The sequence below is a fragment of the Panulirus ornatus genome, chromosome 2, assembly GCF_036320965.1.
Source record: "Panulirus ornatus isolate Po-2019 chromosome 2, ASM3632096v1, whole genome shotgun sequence".
In the NCBI taxonomy this organism is placed as follows: Eukaryota; Metazoa; Arthropoda; class Malacostraca; order Decapoda; family Palinuridae; genus Panulirus; species Panulirus ornatus.
Window position 1 is genome coordinate 29,879,378 of NC_092225.1, and position 24,601 is coordinate 29,903,978.

Here is a 24,601-nt window from a genome sequence, read left to right on the forward strand (position 1 = left end):
CAATGTGTATACACACACACACACACGTCCACACACGCAAATATACATACCTATACATCTCAATGTACACATATATATACATACACAGACACATACATATATACCCATGCACACAATTCACACTGTCTGCCCCCATTCACTCCCATCGCCACCTCGCCACACATGGAATACCATCCCTCCTCCCCCATCATGTGTGCAAGGTAGCACTAGGAAAAGACAACAAAGGCCCCATTCATTCACACTCAGTCTCTAGCTGCCATGCAATAATGCCCGAAACCACAGCTCCCTTTCCACATCCAGGCCCCACACAACTTTCCATGGTTTACCCCAGACGCTTCACATGCCCTGATTCAATCCACTGACAGCACGTCAACCCTGGTATACCACATCGATCCAATTCACTCTATTCCTTGCCCTCCTTTCACCCTCCTGCATGTTCAGGCCCTGATCACACAAAATCTTTTTCACTCCATCTTTCCACCTCCAATTTGGTCTCCCACTTCTCCTCATTCCCTCCACCTCCGACACATATATCCTCTTGGTCAATCTTTCCTCACTCATTCTCTCCATGTGCCCAAACCATTTCAAAACCCCCTCTTCTGCTCTCTCAACCACACTCTTTTTATTTCCACACATCTCTCTTACCCTTACATTACTTACTCGATCAAACCACCTCACACCACACATTGTCCTCAAACATCTCATTTCCAGCACATCCACCCTCCTGCGCACAACTCTATCCATAGCCCACGCCTCGCAACCATACAACATTGTTGGAACCACTATTCCTTCAAACATAGCCATTTTTGCTTTCCGAGATAATGTTCTCGACTTCCACACATTCTTCAAGGCTCCCAGGATTTTCGCCCCCTCCCCCACCCTATGATTCACTTCCGCTTCCATGGTTCCATCCACTGCCAGATCCACTCCCAGATATCTAAAACACTTTACTTCCTCCAGTTTTTCTACTTTCAAACTAACCTCCCAATTGACTTGACCCTCAACCCTACTGTACCTAATAACCTTGCTCTTATTCACATTTACTTTTAATTTTCTTCTTTCACACACTTTACCAAACTCAGTCACCAGCTTCTGCAGTATCTCACATGAATCAGCCACCAGCGCTGTATCATCAGCGAACAACAACTGACTCACTTCCCATGCTCTCTCATCCACAACAGACTTCATACTTGCCCCTCTTTCCAAAACTCTTGCATTCACCTCCCTAACAACCCCATCCATAAACAAATTAAACAACCATGGAGACATCACACACCCCTGCTGCAAACCTACATTCACTGAGAACCAATTCAAACTTATCTCCTAATTAACTTGACCCTCAACCCTACTGTACCTAATAACCTTGCTCTTATTCACATTTACTCTTAACTTTCTTCTTTCACACACTTGGGAGGCAAGTTGTTAGAAGCAGTATAAAGTTTTTATCGAGGATGTAAGGCATGTGTACGTTTTTTTTTTTTTTTTTGCTTTGTCGCTGTCTCCCGCGTTTGCGAGGTAGCGCAAGGAAACAGACGAAAGAAATGGCCCAACCCACCCCCATACACATGTATATATATACGTCCACACACGCAAATATACATACCTACACAGCTTTCCATGGTTTACCCCAGACGCTTCACATGCCTTGATTCAATCCACTGACAGCACGTCAACCCCGGTATACCACATCGCTCCAATTCACTCTATTCCTTGCCCTCCTTTCACCCTCCTGCATGTTCAGGCCCCGATCACACAAAATCTTTTTCACTCCATCTTTCCACCTCCAATTTGGTCTCCCTCTTCTCCTCGTTCCCTCCACCTCCGACACATATATCCTCTTGGTCAATCTTTCCTCACTCATTCTCTCCATGTGCCCAAACCATTTCAAAACACCCTCTTCTGCTCTCTCAACCACGCTCTTTTTATTTCCACACATCTCTCTTACCCTTACGTTACTTACTCGATCAAACCACCTCACACCACACATTGTCCTCAAACATCTCATTTCCAGCACATCCATCCTCCTGCGCACAACTCTATCCATAGCCCATGCCTCGCAACCATACAACATTGTTGGAACCACTATTCCTTCAAACATAGCCATTTTTGCTTTCCGAGATAATGTTCTCGACTTCCACACATTTTTCAAGGCTCCCAGAATTTTTGCCCCCTCCCCCACCCTATGATCCGCTTCCGCTTCCATGGTTCCATCCACTGCCAGATCCACTCCCAGATATCTAAAACACTTCACTTCCTCCAGTTTTTCTCCATTAAAAACTCACCTCCCAATTGACTTGACCCTCAACCCTACTGTACCTAATAACCTTGCTCTTATTCACATTTACTCTTAACTTTCTTCTTTCACACACTTTACCAAACTCAGTCACCAGCTTCTGCAGTTTCTCACATGAATCAGCCACCAGCGCTGTATCATCAGCGAACAACAACTGACTCACTTCCCAAGCTCTCTCATCCCCAACAGACTTCATACTTGCCCCTCTTTCCAAAACTCTTGCATTCACCTCCCAAACAACCCCATCCACAAACAAATTAAACTACCATGGAGACATCACACACCCCTGCCGCAAACCTACATTCACTGAGAACCAATCACTTTCCTCTCTTCCTACACGTACACATGCCTTACATCCTCGATAAAAACTTTTCACTGCTTCTAACAACTTGCCTCCCACACCATATATTCTTAATACCTTCCACAGAGCATCTCTATCAACTCTATCATATGCCTTCTCCAGATCCATAAATGCTACATACAAATCCATTTGCTTTTCTAAGTATTTCTCACATACATTCTTCAAAGCAAACACCTGATCCACACATCCTCTACCACTTCTGAAACCACACTGCTCTTCCCCAATCTGATGCTCTGTACATGCCTTCACCCTCTCAATCAATACCCTCCCATATAATTTACCAGGAATACTCAACAAACTTATACCTCTGTAATTTGAGCACTCACTCTTATCCCCTTTGCCTTTGTACAATGGCACTATACACGCATTCCGCCAATCCTCAGGCACCTCACCATGAGTCTTTTTTTTTTTTTTTTTTTTTTTTATACTTTGTCGCTGTCTCCCGCGTTTGCGAGGTAGCGCAAGGAAACAGACGAAAGAAATGGCCCAACCCCCCCCCATACACATGTACATACACACGTCCACACACGCAAATATACATACCTACACAGCTTTCCATGGTTTACCCCAGACGCTTCACATGCCTTGATTCAATCCACTGACAGCACGTCAACCCCTGTATACCACATGACTCCAATTCACTCTATTCCTTGCCCTCCTTTCACCCTCCTGCATGTTCAGGCCCCGATCACACAAAATCTTTTTCACTCCATCTTTCCACCTCCAATTTGGTCTCCCTCTTCTCCTCGTTCCCTCCACCTCCGACACATATATCCTCTTGGTCAATCTCTCCTCACTCATTCTCTCCATGTGCCCAAACCATTTCAAAACACCCTCTTCTGCTCTCTCAACCACGCTCTTTTTATTTCCACACAACTCTCTTACCCTTACGTTACTTACTCGATCAAACCACCTCACACCACACATTGTCCTCAAACATCTCATTTCCAGCACATCCATCCTCCTGCGCACATCTCTATCCATAGCCCACGCCTCGCAACCATACAACATTGTTGGAACCACTATTCCCTCAAACATACCCATTTTTGCTTTCCGAGATAATGTTCTCGACTTCCACACATTTTTCAAGGCTCCCAAAATTTTCGCCCCCTCCCCCACCCTATGATCCACTTCCGCTTCCATGGTTCCATCCGCTGACAGATCCACTCCCAGATATCTAAAACACTTCACTTCCTCCAGTTTTTCTCCATTCAAACTCACCTCCCAATTGACTTGACCCTCACCCCTACTGTACCTAATAACCTTGCTCTTATTCACATTTACTCTCAACTTTCTTCTTCCACACACTTTACCAAACTCAGTCACCAGCTTCTGCAGTTTCTCACATGAATCAGCCACCAGCGCTGTATCATCAGCGAACAACAACTGACTCACTTCCCAAGCTCTCTCATCCCCAACAGACTTCATACTTGCCCCTCTTTCCAGGACTCTTGCATTTACCTCCCTTACAACCCCATCCATAAACAAATTAAACAACCATGGAGACATCACACACCCCTGCCGCAAACCTACATTCACTGAGAACCAATCACTTTCCTCTCTTCCTACACGTACACATGCCTTACATCCTCGATAAAAACTTTTCACTGCTTCTAACAACTTGCCTCCAACACCATATATTCTTAATACCTTCCACAGAGCATCTCTATCAACTCTATCATATGCCTTCTCCAGATCCATAAATGCTACATACAAATCCATTTGCTTTTCTAAGTATTTCTCACATACATTCTTCAAAGCAAACACCTGATCCACACATCCTCTACCACTTCTGAAACCGCACTGCTCTTCCCCAATCTGATGCTCTGTATATGCCTTCACCCTCTCAATCAATACCCTCCCATATAATTTACCAGGAATACTCAACAAACTTATACCTCTGTAATTTGAGCACTCACTCTTATCCCCTTTGCCTTTGTACAATGGCACTATGCACGCATTCCGCCAATCCTCAGGCACCTCACCATGAGTCATACATACATCAAATAACCTTACCAACCAGTCAACAATACAGTCACCCCCCTTTTTAATAAACTCCACTGCAATACCATCCAAACCCGCTGCCTTGCCGGCTTTCATCTTCCGCAAAGCTTTTACTACCTCTTCTCTGTTTACCAAATCATTTTCCCTAACCCTCTCACTTTGCACACCACCTCAACCAAAACATCCTATATCTGCCACTCTATCATCAAACACATTCAACAAACCTTCAAAATACTCACTCCATCTCCTTCTCACATCACCACTACTTGTTATCACCTCCCCATTTGCGCCCTTCACTGAAGTTCCCATTTGCTCCCTTGTCTTTTTTTTTTTTTTTTTTTTATACTTTGTCGCTGTCTCCCGCGTTTGCGAGGTAGCGCAAGGAAACAGACGAAAGAAATGGCCCCCCCCCCCCCATACACATGTACATACACACGTCCACACACGCAAATATACATACCTACACAGCTTTCCATGGTTTACCCCAGACGCTTCACATGCCTTGATTCAATCCACTGACAGCACGTCAACCCCTGTATACCACATCGCTCCAATTCACTCTATTCCTTGCCCTCCTTTCACCCTCCTGCATGTTCAGGCCCCGATCACACAAAATCTTTTTCACTCCATCTTTCCACCTCCAATTTGGTCTCCCTCTTCTCCTCGTTCCCTCCACCTCCGACACATATATCCTCTTGGTCAATCTTTCCTCACTCATTCTCTCCATGTGCCCAAACCATTTCAAAACACCCTCTTCTGCTCTCTCAACCACGCTCTTTTTATTTCCACACATCTCTCTTACCCTTACGTTACTTACTCGATCAAACCACCTCACACCACACATTGTCCTCAAACATCTCATTTCCAGCACATCCATCCTCCTGCGCACAACTCTATCCATAGCCCACGCCTCGCAACCATACAACATTGTTGGAACCACTATTCCTTCAAACATACCCATTTTTGCTTTCCGAGATAATGTTCTCGACTTCCACACATTTTTCAAGGCTCCCAAAATTTTCGCCCCCTCCCCCACCCTATGATCCACTTCCGCTTCCATGGTTCCATCCGCTGACAGATCCACTCCCAGATATCTAAAACACTTCACTTCCTCCAGTTTTTCTCCATTCAAACTCACCTCCCAATTGACTAGACCCTCAACCCTACTGTACCTAATAACCTTGCTCTTATTCACATTTACTCTTAACTTTCTTCTTCCACACACTTTACCAAACTCAGTCACCAGCTTCTGCAGTTTCTCACATGAATCAGCCACCAGCGCTGTATCATCAGCGAACAACAACTGACTCACTTCCCAAGCTCTCTCATCCCCAACAGACTTCATACTTGCCCCTCTTTCCAGGACTCTTGCATTTACCTCCCTAACAACCCCATCCATAAACAAATTAAACAACCATGGAGACATCACACACCCCTGCCACAAACCTACATTCACTGAGAACCAATCACTTTCCTCTCTTCCTACACGTACACATGCCTTACATCCTCGATAAAAACTTTTCACTGCTTCTAACAACTTGCCTCCCACACCTTGTCTTACGCACTTTATTTACCTCCTTCCAGAACATCTTTTTATTCTCCCTAAAATTTAATGATACTCTCTCACCCCAACTCTCATTTGCCCTTTTTTTCACCTCTTGCACCTTTCTCTTGACCTCCTGTCTCAATTGCATTTTTTCCCTGCAAAAATCGTCCAAATGCCTCTCTCTTCTCTTTCACTAATACTCTTACTTCTTCATCCCACCACTCACTACCCTTTCTAATCAACCCACCTCCCACTCTTCTCATGCCACAAGCATCTTTTGCGCAATCCATCACTGATTCCCTAAATACATCCCATTCCTCCCCCACTCCCCTTACTTCCATTGTTCTCACCTTTTTCCATTCTGTACTCTGTCTCTCCTGGTACTTCCTCACACAAGTCTCCTTCCCAAGCTCACTTACTCTCACCACCCTCTTCACCCCAACATTCACTCTTCTTTTCTGAAAACCCATACAAATCTTCACCTTAGCCTCCACAAGATAATGATCAGACATCCCTCCAGTTGCACCTCTCAGCACATATAATATATTATATATATTATATCATTCTTTGTCACTGTCTCCCACATTAGCGAGGTAGTGCAAGGAAACCGATGAAGAAAGGCCAAACCCATCCACATACACATGGATATACATAAACATCCACACACGCACATATACATACCTATACATTTCAACATATACATATATATACATACACAGACATATACATATATACACATGTACATACTTCATACTTGCTGCCTTTATTCATTCCCAACGCCACCCTGCCCGACATGAAATGACACCCCCCCCTCCTCCCAGACATGCGCAAGGTAGTGCTAGGAAAGGACAACAAAGGCCACATTAGTTCACACTCAGTCTCTAGCTGTCAAGCAATAATGCCCGAAACCACAGCTTCCTTTCCACATCCAGGCCCCACACAACTTTCCGTGGTTTACCCCCAGACGCTTCACATGCCCTGATTCAATCCACTGACAGCACGTCAACCCCGATATACCACATCGATCCAATTCACTCTATTCCTTGCCCTCCTTTCACCCTCCTGCATGTTCAGTCCCCGATCACACAAAATCTTTTTCACTCCATCTTTCCACCTCCAATTTGGTCTCCCTCTTCTCGTTCCCTCCACCTCCGACACATATATCCTCTTGGTCAATCTTTCCTCACTCATTCTCTCCATGTGCCCAAACCATTTCAAAACACCCTCTTCTGCTCTCTCAACCACGCTCTTTTTATTTCCACACATCTCTCTTACCCTTACATTACTTACTCGATCAAACCACCTCACACTACACATTGTCTTCAAACATCTCATTTCCAGCACATCCACCCTCCTGCGCACAACTCTATCCATAGCCCACGCCTCGCAACCATACAACATTGTTGGAACCACTATTCCTTCAAACATAGCCATTTTTGCTTTCCGAGATAATGTTCTCGACTTCCACACATTCTTCAAGGCTCCCAGGATTTTCGCCCCCTCCCCCACCCTATGATTCACTTCCGCTTCCATGGTTCCATCCACTGCCAGATCCACTCCCAGATATCTAAAACACTACTTCCTCCAGTTTTTCTCCATTCAAACTTACCTCCCAATTGACTTGACCCTCAACCTTACTGTACCTAATAACCTTGCTCTTGTTCACATTTACTCTTAACTTTCTTCTTTCACACACTTTACCAAACTCAGTCACCAGCTTCTGCAGTTTCTCACATGAATCAGCCACCAGCGCTGTATCATCAGCGAACAACAACTGACTCACTTCCCAAGCTCTCTCATCCACGACAGACTTCATACTTGCCCCTCTTTCCAAAACTCTTGCATTCACCTCCCTAACAACCCCATCCATAAACAAATTAAACAACCATGGAGACATCACACACCCCAGCCGCAAACCTACATTCACTGAGAACCAATCACTTTCCTCTCTTCCTACACGTACACATGCCTTACATCCTCGATAAAAACTTTTCACTGCTTCTAACAACTTGCCTCCCACACCATATATTCTTAATACCTTCCACAGAGCATCTCTATCAACTCTATCATATGCCTTATTAGTATTATTATTATTATTATTATTATTTTTTTTTTTTTTTTTTTTTTTTTTTTTAAACCATTCGCCATTTCCCGCATTAGCGAGGTAGCACTAAGAACAGAGGACTGGGCCTTTTTTGGAATATCCTCACCTGGCCCCCCTCTGTTCCTTCTTTTGGAAAATTTAAAAAAAAAACGAGAGGGGAGGAATTCCAGCCCCCCGCTCCCTCCCCTTTTAGTCACCTTCTACGACACGCAGGGAATACGTGGGAAGTATTCTTAAACCCCTATCCCCAGGGATATTATTATTATTATTATTATTATTACTGTTATTGGAGACAGAAGGATGGAGTGAATGGGGCTATAGCGTATCAATCTGAACTTTCAGGTGGATGAGAGGCATATATAATTCATAAGCTAAACCAGAGCATGTGAAGCAGTCAAAGTAAATCTTGGTGTAGGCTTTGAAGGTTTAGCTGTGGTTTCTGTAAATTATGCATGCCAGAGAGTGGATGTGTGCAAATGAGGCCATTGGTCTTTAGTTCCTGATGGCAGGTCACATAGGAGAATCAGTTGTATCGAAAAAGAATATAGTTATTATTATTATTATTATTATTATTATTATTATTATTATTATTATTATTATATCTGTTATTGATAGTATTACATCTTGAAAAATGACAGACAGAATAGAGAGTGTATAGTGGAAAGCAAACATGATGATTCTCAGACTGGGGAATGAATTCTGCTTAGGCCGCTTAGAAAACTTAAATTTTTTTGATATGGGTTTTCAAAAATTTCAGAGGCTGGAACAATCCTGATATAGATAACTCCTTAAGGCTTGATTTTTTTGATGATTTCAGCCAAAGTATTGTAATGGATATAAACAAGTGGGCAAGTGTTTTACTTTAAATTGAGTATATAATTTCTTTTTCAAGGATCATATTATAGTTTTGGTCTATTATTCATTGCGAAGCTTGCTGAACTTAAATCTTACATCCCAGCTAACTTGTCTCTCAACTGTGCTGAACCTAATGATTAACCTTGCTTTTATTCATATTTACCGTCAACTTTCTCCTTTCACACACTTTTCCAAACTCAGTCACCAATTCCTTTATTTTGTCTCATGAATCAGCCACCATTGCTGTACATAGCAAACAATAACTGACCCAATTCTCAGGACCTTTCCTTCCGAACAGACTGCATACTCACCCCTTTTTTCAGAATTCTTGCATTTACCTTGTTAACTGCCCCATCCATAAACAAATTAAATACCCATGGTGACATCACACACCCATGCCGCATAGCGACCTTCACTGGGAACCAGTCACTCTCCTCTCTTGCTACTTGTACACATGCCTTACACCCTTGATAAAAACTTTTCACTGCTTCTAGCATCTTACCTCCCACACGATATACTCTTAAGACTTTCCACAAAGCATCTCTATCAACCCTGTCATAAACCCTCTCTACATCCACAAATGCCACATACAAATCCATCTGTTTTTCTAAATATTTGTTATGCACATTCTCCAAAGCAAACACCTGATCCACACATCCTCTACCACTTGTGAAACCACACTGCTCTTCTCCAATCTGATGCTCTGTACATGCCTTCACCCTCTCAATCAGTACCCTCCCATACAATTTTCTAGGAATACTCAACAAACTTATGCCTCTTTACTTTGAACACTCACCTTTATCCCCTTTGCCTTTGTACAAGGGCACTATACATGCATTCCACCAATCATCAGGCACTTTACCATGTTCCATACATACATTGAATATCCTTACCAACCAATCAACAGCACAGTTACCCCCTTTCTTAATAAATTCAACTTCAGTACCATCCAACCCGCCACCTTACCAGATTTCGTCTTCCACAAGGCTTTCACTACCTCTTCTCACTTAACCAAACCATTCTCCCTGACCCTCTCACTTCGCACACCACCCCCAACCAAAACACCTCACATCTGCCACTCTTATCATTATACACATTCAACAAACCTCCAAAATACTCACTCCATCTCCTCACTTCATCACTACCTGTTGTCATTTCCCCCCTTGCCCCCTTCACCGATGTTCCCATTTGTTCTCTTGTCTTTCGTGCGTATTTACCTCCTTCCAAAACATCTTTTTATTCTCCCCAAGGTTTAATGATGCTCACTCACCGCAACTCTTATTTGTCCTCTTTTTCAACCCTTGGACCTTCCTCTTGACCTCCCTCCTCTTGACCCCCTTCCACTTTCTCTTATACATCTCCCAGTCATTTGCACAAAGCAAAATGTAGATTTCTGTATCCTATGATTCAAGCTTTGGTTTAGGATCTTCATAACTGTTAAGGATTTTTTTTATTTAGATGTGGTAAGCAGCATAGATAGTATCCAAAAAAAGAGCTTAAAATGTAACTTATTTGGATTCCAGTAATGGTCCATGTTATTTAGAGTAATAGTAAATGCTGACTCTAAACTTTCAGGGACTTTCACCAAGTGGCCCCCATCAGCGAATGAAACGGGACATAACTAATGGCTTTAACTCTGATAATGATGAAGACACGAAAATGGAAACCAACAATCATAATAACATTTGTACTGAGAATGGTCTTCCAAACCAAATGCGAACAGATTATCCAATCAGCCGCTGCTGGAATGGCTCGCAGGAAACTCTTGTTTACTACATTGAGATGGCCTGTAATAATATGTTCGGCAGTGGAAAAGATGGAATGATCAGTAAGTGAAAATTTTTAAATGTTTTATAGTCAAAGACTTGTGTTAAGGATTGTCTTTATTACTAATATTGTACTTTGGTGCTGTCTCCCACGTTAGCAAGGTAGCGCAAGGAAACAGACGAAAAAATGGCCCAACCCACCCACATACACGTATATACATACACATCCACACACGCACATATTCGTACCAGTACATTTCAATGTGTACATATATATACATACACAGACATATACATATATACACATGTGCATGATTCATACTTGCTGCCTTTATTCATTCCCATCGCCATCCTGCCACATGAAATGACAACCTCCTCCCCCCACATGCACGCAAGATATCGCTAGGAAAGACAACAAAGGCCACATTCGTTCACACTCATTCTCTAGCTGTCATGTATAATGCATAATGTCTTTATATATTTTGAAGGTTTGTTGAATGTGTTTGATGATAGAGTGGCAGATATAGGGTGTTTTGGTCGAGGTGGTGTGCAAAGTAAGAGGGTTAGGGAGAATGATTTGATAAACAGAGAAGAGGCAGTAAAAGCTTTGCAAAAGATGAAAGCTGGCAAGGCAGCGGGTTTGGATGGTATTGCAGTGGAATTTATTAAAATAGGGGTGACTGTATTGTTGAGTATGTATGACTCATGGTGAGGTGCCTGAGGATTGGCGGAATGCTTGCATAGTGCCATTGTACAAAGGCAGAGGGGATAAGAGTGAGTGCTCAAATTACAGAGGTATAAGTTTGTTGAGTATTTCTGGTAAGTTATATGGGAGGGTATTGATTGAGAGGTTGAAGGCATGTACAGAGCATCAGATTGGGGAAGAGCAGTGTGGTTTCAGAAGTGGTAGAAGATGTGTGAATCAGGTGTTTGCTTTGAAGAATGTATGTGAGAAATACTTTGAAAAGCAAATGGATTTGTATGTAGCATTTATGGATCTAGAGAAGGCATAGCACAGAGTTGATAGAGATGCTCTGTGGAAGGTATTAAGAATATATGGTGCGGTAGGCAAGTTGTTAGTAGAAGTGAAAAGTTTTTATCGAGGATGTAAGGCATGTGTACGTGTAGGAAGAGAGGAAAGTGATTGGTTCTTAGTGAATGTTGGTTTGTGGCAGGGAAGTGTGATGTCTCCATGGCTGTTTAATTTGTTTATGGATGGGGTTGTTAGGGAGGTGAATGTAAGAGTTTTGGAAAGAGGGGCAAGTATGCAGTCTGTTGTGGATGAGAGAGTTTGGGAAGTGAGTCAGTTGTTGTTTACTGATGATACAGCGCTGGTAGCTGATTCGTGTGAGAAACTGCAGAAGCTGGTGACTGAGTTTGGTAAAGTGTGTGAAAGAAGAAAGCTTAGAGTAAATGTGAATAAGAGCAAGGTTATTAGGTACAGTGGGGTTGAGGGACAAGTCAACTGGGAAGTATATGTGTCAGAGGTGGAGGGAACGAGGAGAAGTGGGAGACCAAATTGGAGTTGGAAAGATGGAGTGAAAAGGATTTTGAATGATCGGGGCCTGAACATGCAGGAGGGTGAAAGGCATGCAAGGAATAGAGTGAATTGGAACGATGTGGTATACTGGGGTCGACGTGCTGTCAATGGATTGAACCAGGGCATGTGAAGCGTCTGGGGTAAACCACGGAAAGTTCTGTGGGGCCAGGATGTGTAAAGGGAGCTGTGGTTTCGGTGCATTATACATGACAGCTAGAGACTGATTGTGAACGAATGTGGCCTTTGTTGTCTTTTCCTAGCGCTGCCTCGTGTGCGCACAGGAGGACGGTGGTGCCATTTCATGTGTGGCGGAGTGGCAATGGGAATGGATGAAGGCAGCAAGTATGAATATGTACATGTGTATATATGTGTATGTATATGTATGTAAACGTTGAAATGTATAGGTATGTATATGTGCGTGTGTGGGCGTTTACATGTTTTCTTGCGCTACCATGCTAAAGCGGGAGACAGTGACAGAGTATAATAATAGTAATGATAATGATATGTATATATGTATGTTTAATTTTACAGTATATATTACCGTTTTCAACTCATGCATAACTGTTAATGAAATTTCACAATCTTGAGGAAGATATGTTTTGGAAGATATGATTAGATTATCTCTCAGGATGATTGATTCTTATTCAAAAGAGATAAGTATGCTCCCATTGTTAATATCTTCATTTTTGCTTCATACAGTATTGGGAAATCACTTTTCTCCTGTCCATAGATGCAGTTGTTACTGGTTACCCGTTTGTAGAGAGTCCTTTGCAGGGTGGAAGGGGCCTTGATACCTTGGGGTCTGACTGTGGATTGAGAGCATGAATTTCATGATTCCTAATTTCTGGCTGAAGCTTTAGATAAGTCACATTTATGTGAACTCTGAGGACTGTGAGGAAATGGGTCATGGTCTTCTTAAGGCATGGACTTGGTATCTTACCCAGTTCCTTTTGGAAATAGACTTATAATTGCTATTCAGAGCCTTCCAAAATCTCATCTGTAGTTGCATATTAAGGCAAGGGAACATGATACTAATGCCCTTAGTCCTGTGCTTTGAGAAGGGCCTGCTCAGTGATAGTCAGTTGAAAATTAGTGCCAGATTTCCAATGTCCCTTCAGATAAAAACATTTGATTAAACATACTGTAAATTAAACCCCTTGAAGGTAACAGTTACCCCTAATCAACATGACCAACTTTCCAAGTGCAAAGCAGCATGCCTTCAACCAGCTGATACTTCAAGAACTCAGAGTGAGAATACTGAAAGTTAGTTATAAATCCATATGGTATCTGTGATAAAGTTACTATCTGAACAAGATCTACCACCACAGAGCCATGATCAGTTGTTCAGTTCAGTTCACAACGGGAACTATTATAGTAACATGGAGCAGCAAACGTTGTACATGCAGGAAGAAAGCTGAGGGAGAGGATGACACTGATAGACACATGTGATAGGGAGAAGAGTAGAGGAGACATGATCACAGTTGTCAAGTTCCTAAATAGTTTAAAGAATGCTTGTATTAAATAGGACATAAGAAACTAAAAGGATGTCATATAAAAAGAGATGTGGCAATGCACTTCTTTAGTGACAGAATGATGGATGAGTGGAACAGTTAAATGAAGAAATGGTGAATGAAGAGAATTTAAGAAAGATGAAGAGATTATTTGATAGTAAAGATTAAGAAATGGAACCCAGACAGTATAGAACTATTTCCTAGTAATTGTGTGGAAGGAAGTATGGAGGCCCTGTGAAAAGTGACCTTGAAAATATTCAGATTTGGGAATTTATTTCCAAAAGATATAACAATACAATCTAAGAGATAACCAAATCTTAGGAAACAGATTCAAAAGTGGTAATTTTAAAGAACTAAACAATTACTTCAGGAGTATTTAGGGGATTGGAATTACACAGTGTGAGTATGTAAGTGTTGCAAAAGTCTGTAAAGTCTGAAGTAAGTGAGTCAGTAGAAATACATTCTGACTGGAAATTTTTCAGTGATATTGGTGGGAAAAGGGTATGGGGCACTCCATTTTTTTTAATCCATGGCCTTCCTTTTAGAAATTCTGATTGCACTTCTTGTGTAGGAAAAAGCGTTTAGTTCTTGTTCATCTTTTATGTTGCTATTTTTGGTGTTGTTCACGTTTTGGTCTTATCTTTCATCCCTTTTCCATAAATGGAATTTAGTGCGTTTCTAATTAGTGTAAATTTTTGAACCTAGTATTTTCCTTGTCTTTACTGACATTAATCGCAGTTGCTTTTAGAGTTTAACCAGTTTTATTATGCTTAGATCCTCCAGATACTGAACGTACCTTCAGGCTGGAGATGGCTGAGGTTTGCACAATGGATGCTGATGTTTACAAACTAATTATGGACCTGGAAGTGTTGCATGATATGGCCAAGTGGCTCCCCAAGGATGACCCCCGCAGCTATGAAGCACTCTATGCTGGCAACCAGATCATCAACACCATTCTAAAAAGCGATTATCGGTAATATAATTATTTTGCCTAAGTCTTGCTGGTAAAGATTGACTCATTCTTTGTACAATTTTTTTAGACTAATTTTTTACTGTAAATGCCTTTTTATTTAACCATTCATTGAAGGACTTTATACATTGTCAACAGTTGGTTAACAACCACCTCAGCCTTTTCCATAGAAGGGGCCAATGAATTTAGTTATTTTTTTACTGTATCCTTTAATTCAGTATGGCTTAAATATAGGAGGATGGTCAAATCTTGTGAAGTGTGCATGTTTTTTATTGTATTCTTTAGTTTAGTATGGCTTAAATATAAGAGGATGGTCAAACCTTTTGAAGTATGCACCTAACATTTTTTTTTGTTCTTGTGTTCAAATTTTCACATAATGACGTTAGAGAGTAGACCCCAGTGCCATATCGTGTCAGCAGCTTTGGCTATGTCAAGGGCAACTACATCATATTCCTTAAAGATCTTTCAGGGATGATGACGAGGCATTGATAAGATAGGAAAGGCTATCGCCTGTGAATCTTGCTTTACACAAGCTGTCCTGATGATCAAAGAGAAGACTGAAATTCACAGTATCTAAGGATATGGGAGTTGAGGAGAGATTCATAGACTTTGGAAATGGTAGATATCAATGCTACAGGATGATATTTAAGAGGGTTTAGAATGGTCTCCCTATTTAGGGATGGGATGTACCAACGCACGCTTCCAAGATGGAAAATTTCTGGTTTTTACAGAGAAGGGAAACAGAAGAGCAAGTACAGGTTCAAGTTCAGAGGCACACTCTTTCATTACTCAGGGATGGATGCCATCGGAACCATAAACCTTGCTTGTGCCCTGTGAGAGAAGTGCTTTTTAGACACTCCAAAAAGAGATTATGGTGATGGGCATAGGATTACTAAGAGGAGCATCAGGGGTTGAAGGAATGTTAGAGGCATCTAAGATGGAGTTAGAGAAGAAAAGGGAACCAAAGAAGTTGCTTTGTTTATGGAAGAGAGAGCTATATGACTGTCAGATCTTAAAAGTGAAGAAAAGGTAGAGCGACAGAAGTTGTTAATAATGCCCTCAGCCAAAGCCAAAAAATACCCATCAAGTGGATGATGACTAGAGGTTATCATTCTTCTTTTGTATAAAGGAACACTTTGCCTCATGGATAACATAGTTGCAGTGATTATGGGCTGTGATTATTGTTGAATGCAAGTTGAAGGATGGAGAGTTTTCCAAACCCATTAACCTTGTTTTCTTACCTGAATGGCCTTAGAACAAGAATGGTTGAACCATGGATTGAAAGAAGTGGTCTTTTTGGAGGAAGAGAGGATAAAGGCTTGTATTCCCACAACAGTAACCATTGCTATACATTTGGTGTTAACAGAAGCATCACCATATAAGAGACATTAATTTGCCCATGGTGTGTCAGAAATGAAACAAAAAGTGAGGTTGGAGAAATGAAAAGGGTTTGTGGTCGATGAGTATGAAAGCATGGAGGAGTTTGTGTTGCTATGGAAATACAACATTGAGGGTAGACCACTGCAGATATTGTATAGACAGTAGATGATGGCATAATGGATATAAGAAAATGGATATTTTTCAAAATATGCAAAATTTATTAATGACCCCTCCATTTTCAGGGCCCATCTAGTGAAATATGTCCATACTCTTTTCACACGTCATTTCGGTAAACTTGTACCCAAAACATGTTTTCCTATTTAACTTGTTCTCTACTAATCTTATCATTCACATTTTCAGCTTAGCTAGCAAGATTGCAAACACCTTCTTTTCAAAAGGAAATGGTGCTAGGGCCCACACTTTGGCACTTATTGGGAACTGTCACATTGATTCGGCATGGCTGTGGCCTTATTCTGAAGCTAAGAGGAAATGTGCCCGTTCTTGGATATCAACCTTGAACTTGATGGAGGAGTATCCTGAAATGAGATTTGCATGTTCACAGGTATATACTTGTTCTTAGTACTGTTCAACATAATTAAGAAAAAAGAAGTTTGTCTGGTATTGAGGTTAAAACTGAAAGAATTTAAATTTATTAGCATCCTAAAAGAATGTTCTTTTGCTACATTGCAGTTTTACTGAGAATGCATGTGAAAATTTCATAATTGGTTTGATTTGAAATTTTATTTCTTTGATTTCTCCATCTTAGATTCTTTTGCTAAATTGCAGTTTTACTGAGAATGCATATGAAAATTTCATAATTGGTTTGATTTGAAATTTTATTTCTTTGATTTCTCCATCCTAGATTTTTAGTAAGCATGTATGTAAGAAGGGTTGATCAAGTAAGAAATGATGGGTAAGAGAGAGGTGTAGTTGTAAGAAGGGTAATGCTAGAGAGACTTGAATGAGGATTGCTAGATAGTTTGGACATATTGGGAGATCAGGTGAAGGTAGGATATATGTGTAGGTAGTGAGTGAAGATATGTTGACAAAGAAGATTATGTGTAGGAAGTTAAGGGGACAGGGAGAAGGTGGAGACCAGATTGGAGATGGAAGGACGGAGTTAAGCTTTTGAGTGCTAAATTTTAAAACATGCTGGAAGGAGAAAGTGCATGCACAGAATAAGAGTGAATTAGAGTGATATGGTATAAATGGGGCAACTGAACCAGGGCATATGAAGTAGCCAAAAGAAACTACAGAAAAGCATGTGGGGCTTGGTTCTAGAAAGGGGGACAGTAGTTTCAGTGCATACACATGATATCTTGAGAATGGATGTGAGTGAATGAGGAATTTTCTTTGTTCTTGGTCCTTCCTCACTAATATGGGAAACTGAACAAATATGAAAAATAGAATTTATTTAGGTACCATATTGATATCATAAGGGATTGTGGTCAGTGTTCTGGATTGCTTAGAATGTATATACTTCATGCTAGCCTATTTTGTATAGTAATAGAGTGTTGGGTTTTTACCATGATTAGTTTGCATTTGTCCTCTTGTGAAGTCAACCAGCTAATATACTTGGGCATAATCTTTGAGTTGGGACACCCTTCATCTTGACTTTCCTATCTTAGAAATGATGAGTATCATTTTTTTATCATATCCTAATCTGATTTTATGAAATGTTGAGATTGATAGTATACAACTCATCTGATTTTAGATATCTAAGAAATTCAAGGACGTTGATAGGTCAAACCAGGTGTAGCAGGTCAAACCAGGTCCTACACCGCTCCCCAAACCCCTCTTCCTCTCTGGAATATTTGATAAACCATCCCTTCCTGCTCCTTGCATTTTTTGTAAAAAGTGAACTACTCTTTAAAGAAGCCAGACAGGTGAAATCCTTCAGGTAGTTGTTTCTTCTCAGGTTCTAGGATGATATGAATCACATGTGAATATATAATTTCTCTATATACTTCATATGCTTCTTTTTCACTTATATGATGCACTTTCTATTAAAGGCACAACAATTTTCATGGATGAAAACCCACTATCCAGCAGTATTTGAGAAGATCCGAGCCCAAGTGGCAGCAGGTCGCTTCATTCCCACTGGTGGTACCTGGGTTGAAATGGATGGTCTTATTCCCAGGTAAAAATAGTCTCTCTGCATGCTTATATTTCTTTGGATTCCTATAATACGTTTCTTGCAAAATTTTGGAAATAAGTGTTTTCGCATTTCTTAGTGGTTTTTGAACCAAATGCAATAGGTCAAAAAAAAAAAAAATATGGTGTATGTTATTATACTTAGTCGCTGTCTCCCATGTTAGCAAGGTAGCACAAGGAAACAGTTGAAAGAATCGGCCCAACCCACCCACATACACATGTTTATACATAAACACCCACACATGCATGTATACATACCTATACATTTCAACATATACATTCATATACATACACAGACATATACATATATACACATAATGCACATATCCATACTTGCTGCCTTCATCCATTTTCGTCGCCACCCCACCACAAATGAAATGGCATATATATACATACACGTCCACACACGCACATATACATACCAATACATCTCAACGTATACATATATATACACAGACAGACATATACAATATACACATGTACATAATTCATACTGTCTGCCTTTATCCATTCCCATCGCCATGCCGCCACACATGAAATAACAACCCCCTCCCCCTTCATGTGCGTGAGGTAGTGCTAGGAAAAGACAACAAAGGCCACATTCGTTCACACTCAGTCTCTAGCTGTCATGTAATAATGCACCGAAACCACAGCACCCTTTCCACATCCAGGCCCCACGGAACTTTCCATGGTGTACCCCAGATGCTTCACATGCCCAGGTTCAATCCATTGACAGCACGTCAACCCCGGTATACCACATCGTTCCAATTCACTCTATTCCTTGCACTCGTTTCACCCTCCTGCATGTTCAGGCCCCAATTACTTAAAATCTTTTTCACTCCATCCTTCCACCTCCAATTTGGTCTCCCACTTCTCCTTGTTCCCTCCACCTCTGACACATATATTCTCTTGGTCAATCTTTCCTCACTCATTCTCTCCATGTGCCCAAACCATTTTAAAACACCCTCTTCTGCTCTCTCAACCACACACTTTTTATTACCACACATCTCTCTTACCCTTTCATTACTTATTCAATCAAACCACCTCACACCACATATTGTCCTCAAACATCTCATTTTCAGCACATCCACCCTCCTCCGCACAACTCTATCCATAGCCCACGCCTCGCAACCATATAACATTGTTGGAACCACTATTCCTTCAAACGTACCCATTTTTGCTTTCCGAGATAATGTTCTCGACTTCCACACATTCTTCAACACTCCCAGAACTTTTGCCCCCTCCCCCACCCTATGATTCATTTCCACTTCCATGGTTCCATCCGCTGCCAAATTCACTCCCAGATATCTAAAACACTTCACTTCCTCCAGTTTTTCTCCATTCAAACTTACCTCCCAGTTGACTTGTCCCTCAACCCTTCTGTACCTAATAACCTTGTAAATTCACATTTACTCTCAGCTTTCTTCTTTCACACAATTTACCAAACTCAGTCTCCAGCTTCTGCAGTTTCTCACATGAATCAGCCACCAGCGCTGTATCATCACTTCCCAAGCTCTCTCATCCACAACAGACTGCATACTTGCCCCTCTTTCCAAAACTCTTGCATTCACCTCCCTAACAACCCCATCCATGAATAAATTATACAACCATGGAGACATCACACACCCCTGCCGCAAACCTACATTCACTGAGAACCAATCACTTTCCTCTCTTCCTACACGTACACATGCCTTACATCCTCGACAAAAACTTTTCACTGCTTCTAACAACTTGCCTCCCACACCATATATTCTTAATACCTTCCACAGAGCATCTCTATCAACTCTATCATATGCCTTCCCCAGATCCATAAATGCTACATACAAATCTGTTTGCTTTTCTAAGTATATCTCGCATACATTCTTCAAAGCAGACACCTGATCCACACATCCTCTACCACTTCTGAAACCACACTGCTCTTCCCCAATCTGATGCTCTGTACATGCCTTCACCCTCTCAATCAATACCCTCCCATATAATTTCCCAGGAATACTCAACAAACTTATACCTCCGTAATTTGAGCACTCACTTTTATCCCTTTTGCCTTTGTACAATGGCACTATGCAAGCTTTCTGCCAATCCTCAGGCACCTCACCATGAGTCATACATACATTAAATAACCTTACCAACCAGTCAACAATACAGTCACCCCCTTTTTTAATAAATTCCACTGCAATACCATCCAAACCCGCTGCCTTGCCAGCTTTCATCTTCCACAAAGCTTTTACCACCTCTTCTCTGTTAACCAAATCATTTTCCCTAACCCTTTCACTATGCACACCACCTCGACCAAAACACCCTATATCTGCCACTCTATCATCAAACACATTCAACAAACCTTCAAGATACTCACTCCATCTCCTTCTCACATCACCACTCCTTGTTATCACCTCCCCATTAGCCCCCTTCACTGAAGTTCCCGTTTGTTCCCTTGTCTTACGCACTTTATTTACCTCCTTCCAAAACATCTTTTTATTCTCCCTAAAATTTAATGATACTCTCTCACCCCAACTCTCATTTGCCCTATTTTTCACCTCTTGCACCTTTCTCTTGACCTCCTGCCTCTTTCTTTTATACATCTCCCACTCATTTGCATTATTTCCTTGCAAAAATCGTCCAAACGCCTCTCTCTTCTCTTTCACTAATAACGTCACTTCATCATCCCACCACTCACTACCCTTTCTAATCTGCCCACCTCCCACGCTTCTCATGCCACAAGCATCTTTTGTGCAAGCCATCACTGCTTCCCTAAATACATCCCATTCCTCTCCCACTCCCCTTATGTCTTTTGTTCTCACCTTTTTCCATTTTGTACTCAGTCTCTCCTGGTACTTCCTCACACGTCTCCTTCCCAAGCTCACTTACTCTCACTACTCTTTTCACCCCAACATTCGCTCTTCTTTTCTGAAAACCTCTACAAATCTTCACCTTCGCCTCCACAAGATAATGATCAGACATCCCTCCAGTTGCACCTTTCAGCACATTAACATCCAAAAGTCTCTCTTTCGTGCGCCTATCAGTTAGCGCGTAATCCAATAACGCTCTCTGGCCATCTCTCCTTCTCACATACGTATATTTATATATATCTCTCTTTTTAAACTCTGCCGCAAACCTACATTTACTGAGAACCAATCACTTTCCCTTATACTTATGTATATCTCTCTTTTTAAACTCTGCTGCAAACCTACATTCACTGAGAACCAATCACTTTCCTCTCTTCCTACACATATACATGCCTTACATCCTCGATAGAAACTTTTCACTTCTTCTAACAACTTGCCTCCCACACCATATATTCTTAATACCTTCCACAGAGCATCTCTATCAACACTTATCATATGCCTTCTCAAGATCCATAAATGCTACATACAAATCCATTTGCTTTTCTAAGTATTTCTCACATACATTTTTCAAAGCAAACACCTGATCCACACATCCTCTACCACTTCTGAAACCACACTGCTCTTCCCCAATCTGCTGCTCTGTACATGCCTTCACCCTCTCAATCAATACCCTCCCATATAATTTCCCAGGAATACTCAAACTTACACACACACACACACACACACACACACACACACACACACCGCACATGCATGAGGTAGCACTAGGAAAAGACTACAAAGGCCACATTCGTTTACACTCAGTCTCTAGCTGTCATGTGTAATGCACCAAAACCACCCTCTTATTGATGGTATATAAATAGTATTGTATGTCTTATGGTACAAACTAATTTGGTATGTATTACCAATTCTTGCTCAGATAATATACCATATTTTTCATTACAATGCAGTTTTTCAATTTCAGTGGTGAGTCATTCATTCGCCAGTTTTTGTATGGACAGCTATTCTACCAAAGGGAATTTGGAGTCCAGTGCAAAGACTTCTGGCTGCCTGATACTTTTGGATACTGTGCTCAGTTTCCCCAAATTTGCAAGGTAAGCATTAGTATAAAACACAATTATCATACTGCGGATTACATGATTTTTTTTCTATATGTCACTTGCATAGCAGAAGCTACAGTAAACATGAGAGGCCAGATTATGAGATATTACGCAATCCATCTTAGATGAGGATGAACTTTGCACCAAGCCATTGAGAAGCATAAATTTCAGGGATGTGTATTATTCTAAGGTTTCACCTTTCGTACACTTTAGACTAGATGAAGTATATCTGCCATCTGTTTCACCTTTATTCCCATTATATGAGCATGAGAAACAGTTGCAGAAGCAAAGTAACTCAAGTCTTAGGCCAAAGGGATATTTTTAGCATATTGTTTAAATTATGTTTGTGATACATTTGGGAAGTTTGTTAATGACATAAATGTGGTTTCATTTACATTTTGATTAACATTTCTTCTGTAAGTCTAAATAAAAGGTATACAAGCATTTGATCATATTAGGGTGTCATTTAAGTAACTCAAAAGAACAAAAACTATATTAAAGTATATCACTCTGATATGGGCATTACCCTTAGACTGCTTGTGACATGAGTAGAAGCAAACAAGTTTTAATTAATGTGTGGTGTCAAAAGTTTAGAAATGTTATTGAGACATTACCAGCAGTGTTAGGAATGTCACAGTTTCAGAATATCACTCTGCACAATGAGGATGGTGAAGAATTTAATGTAGAAGCAATTACTAAATTGTTAATTCTGTTGTAACAGTGTTTGGTACTTGACATTGCAAAAGGGAATTCCTCTTGCAGTTTTAGTGTGTTAATGTATGATAGTCATTGCTCATGTATCCATTCATTTTGTAGTAAATGGGACTTTTTTCCTGATCTGGAATGTAGACCATGGAAGTACATTAAGTATTTTAGGTTAGTTTAAAGGACCGTTGAACATCAGATGAAAATTATGTCACCAAATTTACATTGTGTATCTAAACTCATTAGATGTTTGGGAATTTGTATCATTTAAATTGCTTCTTATTTCTTCATCTTCATTGTGACTTCATATGCAAGTGACTCATATAAAAGTGCAGTTTCTAGATTCTTCCTAAAGATTTATTTACTATTAGGATAGAACTGAATTAGTTTTCATTACTGGTATTGCAATAAATAGTTTTTGTATATTGAATATTGCTGAAATAGTGAATCAGCTACTTTGCCCTTTTACCTATCATGAAATTTATGAAGTATGATGTTTGCATTTTCAGCAATTTGGTATTACCCGCTTCTTGACTCAGAAGCTGAGTTGGAACATGATAAACAAGTTCCCACACAACAATTTCATTTGGGAAGGTCTTGATGGCACCACTATCCTCGCTCACTTTCCACCAGGCAATTCCTACGAGATGAATGTCAAGTATGTTAAAGCATTAGGATATCCCACATTCTGAATTAAGTTTAAGAGTAACCGTGACTGACAGCAAGACACCACTGTCTACTTTGTATTATCTGTCATTGTTGAATAGTGTCCTGACATTGCCTATCCTGTAAGGAACTATCCATTTTTTTCACTGAAATATATGCTCACTAAGGAGCTACCAAAACAGGGAGTCCTTAAGTCTTACATATGTAAGCCATCCATTGCAAATGTGTCAGGCCACATGTGAAAATGTTGCAATATATGAACATCAATCCTTCATGTGAATAGGAGTTGACTAATCAGTTATTAAAACTGATTGTCTTCTTGAAGTTGATCCAAGTACTGATCCTGAAGAGAACTTTTGAAAGTAAGATGTCATAAGTTTCACACTGCTGTTGATGAATGAGATGAAATTTCAGGAGCTCCTCCATATACTCCTTATGTATGTCATTAGTACCCTTATGACAATTTTAAGTATTTTAATGTTGTCACCATTACAGACATCCTTTACTACATCAACAAAGTCTTTGACCAGGTAATCTGGAAGATGATATCTTTACTGAGGAAATGATTCCTCAAGCATATTTCTCCCAACTGACCTGGGACGATGGACTCTCCAGCTAGCTTGGCCTTGACCTTGTGTTATTCAGACTCTTCATTTCCAAAGCCTGAAAATTATTATTTGTCATTAATGGCAACAAAGGCTTACATTTGAGAGGCTTTACTCTTCTGTGCACTACTTTCAAATGCCTTTCTGCCATACTGGGATTAGTTTGGGTGCTTCAACACCCACAACACACTTGTTTCA

At 40.7% G+C, this 24,601-nt stretch overlaps 1 protein-coding gene across 2 annotated transcripts in view; it reads left to right on the plus strand.

The window, feature by feature from the left end:
* LOC139755427 (alpha-mannosidase 2C1-like) overlaps positions 1-24,601 on the plus strand; it is an 87,911-nt gene that overhangs the window by 17,217 nt on the left and 46,093 nt on the right. For both annotated transcript variants that reach the window (XM_071673729.1, XM_071673737.1), the window contains exons 5-10: positions 10,739-10,991; positions 14,755-14,953; positions 16,691-16,892; positions 18,343-18,470; positions 22,292-22,421; positions 23,642-23,790. In XM_071673729.1, the coding sequence (XP_071529830.1) occupies positions 10,739-10,991; positions 14,755-14,953; positions 16,691-16,892; positions 18,343-18,470; positions 22,292-22,421; positions 23,642-23,790 (1,061 nt within the window). The remainder of the gene's footprint in view (positions 1-10,738; positions 10,992-14,754; positions 14,954-16,690; positions 16,893-18,342; positions 18,471-22,291; positions 22,422-23,641; positions 23,791-24,601) is intronic.